The sequence below is a fragment of the Vanessa cardui genome, chromosome 15 (assembly GCF_905220365.1).
Source record: "Vanessa cardui chromosome 15, ilVanCard2.1, whole genome shotgun sequence".
Taxonomy (NCBI): Eukaryota; Metazoa; Arthropoda; class Insecta; order Lepidoptera; family Nymphalidae; genus Vanessa; species Vanessa cardui.
In genome coordinates, this window is record NC_061137.1 from 11223360 (window position 1) to 11231770 (window position 8411).

Below are 8411 nucleotides of genomic sequence, written 5' to 3' on the forward strand. Positions count from 1 at the left end.
TAAACACCCACAGATAAGATTATCACTAGTTGTCATATGTCAATTAAAAGGGTAAATCTGAAATTACTCTCAACTCTGCCTTAAGTTTATATACTCTCTGAATACACAAAGACAGGAAGAAAAAAGTTATTTTTAAACTTGTCTAATTTTACTATATTACTTATTAATCAATCTATGAAAGTATCCACTGGTATCCCGCGATGAATGATGTTGTATTTATTGGTGATTGGGTTAAGGACAGAGTTTTGGGATCTGGAAGTTTTGGTATAGTAGTTCTTTGGAAACACAAAAATAATGAACAGAAATTGGCTATCAAGACGTGCAAGTGGGGCGATGAGCTCACCGCCAAACACAGAGAAAGATGGACTAAAGAAGTCGAAATGCTGCAAATTTGTAACCATCCGAATATCGTTGCTACAAAAGAATTACCCCCTGAATTTGTAACCGGTCTCGCTCGTGCAAATCCCTCCAATTTACCTATTTTATGCATGGAATATTGTAGTGGTGGCGATTTGAGGCAAGTATTAACCAGAGCAGATGCATGTTGCGGACTAAAAGAAATACAAGTTCGTAAAATACTCAATGACATTGGAAATGCTATGAGATTTCTTCACAATAATAAAATTACTCATCGAGACCTTAAGCCTGAGAACATCGTAATGCATGTGGAAGATGTTGTAGGTTTGGATCAAACTCCTAAGAAAGTTACATATAAAATAATTGATCTTGGCTATGCTAAAGAAATAGATTCAAATTCAATATGTGCTAGTTTTGTTGGTACCCTTCAATACTTAGCGCCTGAGCTCTTTTACAGCAAGAGCTATAGCAACTCTGTTGACTTTTGGTCCTTGGGGCTGCTTGCCTTTGAAATTATTTGTGGAACACGACCATTTCTACCATTTAAAGCCCCAGTTGAATGGATGCCTTCTGTTAAAAAAAAGACACATGACAATATATGTGTATACGAAACCTTTCATGGTGATATAAGTTACTCAAATGAGATTTTTCCTGAAAATCATATATCAAAACCATTCAAGACATTAATTGAAGAATGGTTGAAAATTGCATTAGAATGGGATCCAAAAATGCGAGGAAGGAATACTCCATCAAAAGTAACATTTGATATTCCTTCTGAAGAAAAGGGAAATAATTCAGGAAGTAATGTAATAATATTTACTCTACTGGAAGAGATACTTGCAAGGAAAATTATCAAAATTTTCTCCGTTACAACCATTTCTCAAGTGGCCTATGAAATTAATGATTCAACCACAATTTCGACCCTCAAGACTTGGATTAGTAAGGACACTAATATTCCTACTGAAAATCAAATATTAATTTCACCAACATCTTATACTGATATTGATAATGAAGAGTTAGTTATAAAATATTGGAATGAAAACAGTACTGTAATGTTATATGTATATAATAAAAATCAAATAATTGATAGTAGCTGTGCCCCAAATGTACCCAAAACGGTTCAGAGGTGTTTGGAACACCACAAAGATTTATACAATTATAAAAATAGTCAAAATTTGTATAGAAATGCTTTCTACTTTGTAATTAACCAAATGGACATTTATGAGGCTCTGATAAATGGAATATTCTCAAGAGCTGAATCATTGAAACAAGAAAGTAAGCAATTGCTTGTGAAACATAATTCAGTGGACAAGAATTTGGGTCAATTCCTGGCTAAGGTAGAGTTTGTCACGAAAATGACTGAAGAAGGAAAGAAACATATTGAGCAGTTAAAAGAAAGTGAAGTAGGGACCAATTTCTTAGGTGGTTTTGGAAAGATTTTCAAAGAAATAGATGCTCTATTAGAAAAAACACAAAAATTACAAAGTGCTTGGTCACAGTTGTCGATTAGAGTACAGTCTGCTGCTAGACGTAGCAATGATGGAATTTCTGCAGACATGAACAGCTTTGTAGCAAAATATAATTATCAAAATGTATTTTCTAATGCCTACAAAACTTTTATTTCACATAAGAAAAGTGAATTTTACAATGGAAACAGAGAAAGAGAAAAGCAGTGTCCAGACATTGTGAGAGTTTGTTATGATGTTTTAAAGCTAAGAAGTAAAATTTTACAAGAGTTACAACATCAACAGTTCATTTTAAAATTGAAAGATTTGAGTATAGAATTTGCCAAGATCTCAGATATTATAGCAAAGGCAACTGATAATATTGAAATATTAAGTACTGATTTATCAAATTCAATGGATGAATTCACAAGTTGTGTTTGGTCCACAATAAGTGTAGTCGTAAGAGACGCAGATAACATTGCCGATCTTCCTTACAGTGTAGTTTCATTTCAAAAGAAAGATTTTAAAATAGGAGAATCTGTGTCTCGCCAAAGTGTGCCTATGCCACACAGAGAAGAAGATTCTGTGAAATCCTTGATATCAGAGAGTTTGAATTTGAGACAAAATCACACAAATCTTTGTGAAAAATTAAATTCACAAAAAAAAATGTTGCAGCAAACAATCTTTGATTTTGCATTTTTAAATGATACTTCACAATGATATCAGCTGTTTTATATGTAAGGGTATATACATTTTATATATGTATTTCACAAAGTTGAGATTTAGTTTTTAGGTATAATTTTATGATGTTTCAAGTGCAATACTGTTTTTGTTAGTAGGTATTAAAGATGTCTAACTGTGAGTAAAAATTATGTGCCTTATCGTTTTATACATGCAAATTGATAGAGTAACAAAGATTTTTATAAATTTCATCATTATGAAGTACCTAACAAAATGTCCTTTCTTTGGGAAGAATATTTTTTATAATTTATTTAGGTTTATTGTTTAGTCAAAATGAAAATTATTCTTTTCTGAAATGTACTGTAAAAATATAATTTTATATTTAAATTAAATTGTTTATTTAACAATGTTTGGGTCTAGTCATGCATACAAAATTTATGATATATATATGTATATTACATTTTTTGTTCAGTATGAATTTTAAATCAAATTGCGTTATTAATATTTATCTGTACTTATAAATAAATATGTTTTATAAGTTATTTTATCTTTTCTTTTGTCCTAAGTTATGTACTAAATTATTACTAATGTTATTCATTTCGATCAGAAATGCTATAACCTGTAAATTGCTCTAGCCATGAATAGAAATTGTCTATGACTTTTTTAAGCTTCTTTATATCAGCAGGTGTTTGAAGATACTCATCAGGTGCTAACCTTGGTTCTGGCATACCACTGACATGCAACCAAATTGCAAAAACAGCGTCATCATTATTAGCTATCTCTCGACGGCACAACTTCGCCGACGTGGCACAAATAGCGATCAGAGCTCCTAAATTACCGATTGTAACCACTTTCGGTCTTTCTTTTCGTGTAGTTAAGAAATAACGTCGTAATAAATTTTCGGCGCTTTTTGCCAATGAAACCTTTAGACCGGCCACCAAATCTATATAAATTGATATGTCTTTAAGAGCTTGTCTTTCCTGTTTATCTCTTTGGGGCGGAACTATTGCTTGTTCCAAAGCGTAGTCCACTAATTCATCGGTATATTCGCCAAAATCACCTCGACATACAAACCCAAAGATACTGCCAACGTTGTATAATACAATTTTTTTGAAGTCCATTCCTTGAGCCCATACAGCACACGACAATGCTGTTTTATTAACTCCATCAGAGATTTCACCAGTTTCTATGGCGGATAGCACAGAATGTATTTGATTTTGACTGTAAGCTTGCAAAGGTAAAGGCATTACGCAAACGCCTCCCGATGCTCCTATTAACGTTGTCGATGTGGAGTTGTGAGCAGTTCCCAAGTAAGTATAGGAATCTGCTAATAAAGCAGCCTGTTCCATTATCTTGCCTATGTAACCTGTATCGAATCCACCAGACAAAAAGTGAATTATAGGTGAGCTTGTCAACGCGTTCGCTTTAACACTTACCAGACTTAATAAAAGACTTATTTTAATATTCATGAAGGTGTTTAAAGGACACACGTGTAGTCCAATACTAGAAGCGAGACAGTATATAAACTTCCAAGGAATACCTTTACAAGATTCGTATAGTTCTTTTATATCTCGTGGAACAGGCATTGTGATTGGTGCAGGTAAAATATGCGATTCTTCGATTGACCAAACGGCTATTAATTTCTTCAAAATAACAGCGTTGATGGTATATTTTTTACCTATTTTTAAGTTTGGGATAAGATCGTCAACAATAGTGAAGTTTTTAGATAGTAATTCATTATTTAATTTAAAGGTAGCATAAACCTGGTCTCCGCATCTTCTTAAGCCGCTATTCTCAAAAAGTGTATTCCTACATAAATAACATTTTGGAGGAACCTTAGGAATAAAATGCATAATAACTTCGTTGCCTTCACATTCATCTGGACACGACCACACCGTGTGGTATACGTAACTGGTAGGCTTTGTAATATTGACAAGCAATCCGCGTAGAGAAACTATATTCTCATATTTTCGATGCTTAGTCGTTAAGATATAAGGCATAGTTTTAAACCTAATATTGACGCCAACTTGTGTTGCCTGTATATTCTGTATCGTATCATTGTCTAAAGATTTCAGACACGCGAACAGAATTTCATTGCAACATCGTTGCCACTTGAGAGGTTCTTTTATTAAAAAATCCCCTACGTCGGGGAAAACATCGAGTAAATCGATGACGTCGACTTCAAGTAAAAATCTAAGCGGTGGAAATTTACGCAATGTTTTCTCATTCAAATCTTCTAAGAATGCTTCGCAAAGATTCTTCATTTCAGTTAAGAAACGCCTTTTTTCTAAATATAGCAAAATTTTCAAAATAAGTTTCATTTTGCTGGAATAAAATATTTTACATGCAGAACAGATTATCATAATAAGCAAGGCAAAGATAACATTTTCCCTTTAATTTTTTTTTAAATGGTTTTACGAGCCTTAAGTTAATGAAGCTATTCCTAACATCATAAAAATATTTCGAAAAAAAGTCGATAAAGAACTACTTTAATAATTATATTTAATTATTTATTTAGTAAAATAAATTAACTCCTTATATTAAATAAATCATAACTTATTATTTATGGACTAACTACAAGCACACTGGACATAACATCTTTGCTGCCAAAGTTTTTGTCGTTTTAGCGATCTGTGTAATAGTTTATATTTCTTACAGCGCCAATGTTATATATAAGCTGTGAAGACCAATTACCATCAGGTTTTTAGTTTGTCCATCCGCCTACTTACTAATATTATTAAAAATATGAATGCGTAATGCATAATTATATAGGCACTTGTTTCTATTCATTTAAATAAATAACTTAAGTTCATTCATCGCTATGTTATTAAATAAATACACCTCGCTTAAATTCGATACTTAATATTTAATTTGCATTAGCGGTAGAACTTAAATGTTGAAGGCAATGCTACAGCGCCTACGCTGACTGTATACTTAATGCCTTGGCCTACGCATTATTTGTAATACCGTGGTCTCTTTCAAGGTCAATTAACAATTAGCTAACATTTAAGATTTCTTTTTAAACGGAAATGCCGATACCAATATTCAAATCTGTTAAAATGATCACTATCGTAGCTTAGCGCCTTGTTCATTCATTGTGTCAAAGTATCTTCGCGTGATTAAGTGAATCAAATTATAGAAAAATATTATGTGTCAACTTTGTATTGTATATTTTTTATTCAATCTAATTTTAAGCTATTTCAATGTTGGTAAATTTTAAAATCATCTATTGCTATGTTATGTTATAGCGTATTCTAACAACCATGATTTATCTCCTAAAATCTTGTTATCAATGTGTTACAGTGCTTAAGATAAATTGATAGGAAGTATTGATATGAAGTATCTATCTACCAAACATTGCGAAAGATCCACTAGAAGAACAGAAAATGATATTATAATAAATAAAGTCTTGTCGTGAATATCACTATAAATTATACTTATTCTCTAAAAGACTGAACTCAGATATTAAATGCACTTTATACCATTAACGCCTACTTACATTAATTTAGATTTGTTGATGTTGTCATCTTCGCTAAGGAATTTATAGCAAAAGGAAATGACACCACCATTACATTAACGGCCAAGGTCGATTTATTTGATCGAAAAATAAACTTTATGACTATGAAAAACTGAGAATAATAAACAAAAATGATAACAGTTATCATTTTTACAACATCAATGAAGGCATCAATTTCACAACCGTAAACATTACACAGCCTCCAATTTTCATCACGAGTATACATGAACGGAGCGGGGCAAGTGGGCGGAGTGAGCGTATTTTTTAAGCGGAATTCGGGCGCGGGCGTCGCGTGGGGCTCGCACTCGATGCCCGATCACGACAAGTATCAGCTGCGTCCGCGCACGGCGCGCTCCCGCGAGCCGCGTGCGCGCCGCACGCCGCAGCCCCTCAGCAAATACAGGAGGAAAACAGCGAACGCGAGGGAGCGGAGCAGGATGCGAGAGATAAACCGCGCTTTTGAAGCTCTGCGGCGAGCAGTTCCTGCTGCAGAAATCACTGGCACACCCGTTCCTTGCGAGAAGCTTACCAAAATCACGACTCTGCGTCTGGCAATGCGATACATTACGGCGTTATCTTCTGCTTTGAGAGACACGAGCCCCGAGACTGACTCTTCCCGACCGGACCGGTGGCCCTCACCACTATGCTCGGAAATGTCGGAATTCTCAACTGAGCAGGAAACCCCGTCGGAATTCGCCGAGGACTCCTTGTCGCCCTTTGACTCCTTCTTCGCGGAATTCGACTACGAGTATATTGACAGGACATTCTCGTGACAGTGAAGTGTTGGAGTGTTTACTAAGTATTCCTCAATTCTCATTTTGCCATATTAATTATATTAATTAATTTTATAAATAGTTTATCGAGTGAGGTTTTTGAGATTTTATTTATTTGTTTTATTAATAAAATTGTTTTTGTTACATGGGACAATATTTTATTTAACGTTGGATCCCCATAGATCTAAAAGTATAAATATTCTTATATAAATGTTATTCTAATAATGATGTCACTTTATATATTTTTTTAATATTGTGACGTAAATAATCATTTATTTCTTAACCATAATTTCTTCACATTATATATACGACTTTGTCTTCTTTTTTAAAAATAGTTATAAACAAAATATTACATTCTTATTTTAATAAATAATCTGAACATTTTAAGTGCAATCTATAATTAAATATAAAACATAATGTTATAAAATATTTATTACACGCGTGTTAGTGTTTGCCGTAAGAATCACAGTGATGATTTTATTTATTTCTTATATTAGTAGTGACATCTGAAAGCTTTCATATTCAACAAAATTAAATTAAAAATATTTAAAAGAAATGTTCGTGGATATCTAAATATTTGTAAATAAAAAAAGTGTTTATCAAACTTCTTTGATGTCATAGCATGTTTTTTTTTAATAAATTGAAAATGTGTTAAAAATATATAATTTTTTTTTTATATTTGTTTAAGTACCGGTTAGGGGCACACTCCTTTATGAGTGATATGTATATTATGTACCCCTATAAAGCCTATGGATCATGATATTCGTGTAAATCTATATAATTTATATAAATGATTGAAATATAAATACAGCTTTCAGTGATCTTTCCAGCCGTACCCAGTATCTAAATCATTTGCCTCTACTATTTACATATATTTGGACAATTATTGTATATTATTTTTTAAACTACTTACTCCAAATTACAAGTAAGTTCAAGCAACACTTTTTCTTTTAAAATATAAAAAATACGATGTCGTAGACTCTTCTTTCTCTTGTAGTTCAATTGTTTTATTGACAATCAAGGCATGACATAATCCCATAGATAGCTTGTATGGATATTATCTCCAGCTAAAATATAACTTAACTTATGGCTTATAAAAAATTTACGTTTCATTTATATAAGTCTAATGTTATAAACCTGGGATGAAGATCGTTTATTTGTGTACCTTAGCGAAACATTTAGAAAAAAACTTGACTATCAAAAAAGGTTTATCGAAAAAGGTTTAAATCAAATGCCCTGTTTAGATCAACATTTGAAGCCTTTTAACATTAGGCAGTTGTTAAGAATATTATATTTATGCATAATGTAACAGGAAAAACTTTATGTAATAACACTATACAAATAGCATCGATATATAATTTGGTAAATAGACATTGTTTCAAATTATATATATAATTTAAGTCGAATATTGTTATCTTTCGAATTAAATTTAGTAATTTATATATTTTATTTTAATGTATAAAATTTATAACGGCATTTTCTTTTTTATAAATTGTAAAGTTTAATATTTATTAGAAAATAACTGAATCTAATAATTTAAAAATATTTGCGACATTGTCATATCTAGAACAGCTGAAAAATTGGTGCATTTCATTCATTTAACTTACTAAAATATATTATACATAGTCAAAATAACAA

The 8411-nt window shown here is 32.0% G+C and overlaps 3 protein-coding genes across 3 annotated transcripts; 2 read left to right on the top strand and 1 right to left on the bottom strand.

Annotated features, from left to right (window-relative positions):
• Nucleotides 1-38: 38 nt before the first annotated feature.
• On the top strand, nucleotides 39-2974 carry LOC124535557 (inhibitor of nuclear factor kappa-B kinase subunit alpha). The gene has a single exon (XM_047111795.1). The coding sequence runs from the start codon at nucleotides 201-203 to the stop codon at nucleotides 2520-2522; it is 2322 nt and encodes a 773-aa protein (XP_046967751.1). The 5' UTR covers nucleotides 39-200; the 3' UTR covers nucleotides 2523-2974.
• Nucleotides 2975-3073: 99 nt separating this feature from the next.
• On the bottom strand, nucleotides 3074-4804 carry LOC124535913 (minichromosome maintenance domain-containing protein 2-like). The gene has a single exon (XM_047112315.1). The coding sequence runs from the start codon at nucleotides 4802-4804 to the stop codon at nucleotides 3074-3076; it is 1731 nt and encodes a 576-aa protein (XP_046968271.1).
• Nucleotides 4805-6280: 1476 nt separating this feature from the next.
• Nucleotides 6281-6917, top strand: LOC124535851 (helix-loop-helix protein delilah-like). Its single transcript, XM_047112240.1, has one exon. It carries the CDS (start codon nucleotides 6309-6311, stop codon nucleotides 6771-6773), a length of 465 nt encoding a protein of 154 aa, XP_046968196.1. The 5' UTR covers nucleotides 6281-6308; the 3' UTR covers nucleotides 6774-6917.
• The last annotated feature ends 1494 nt before the right edge of the window (nucleotides 6918-8411 follow it).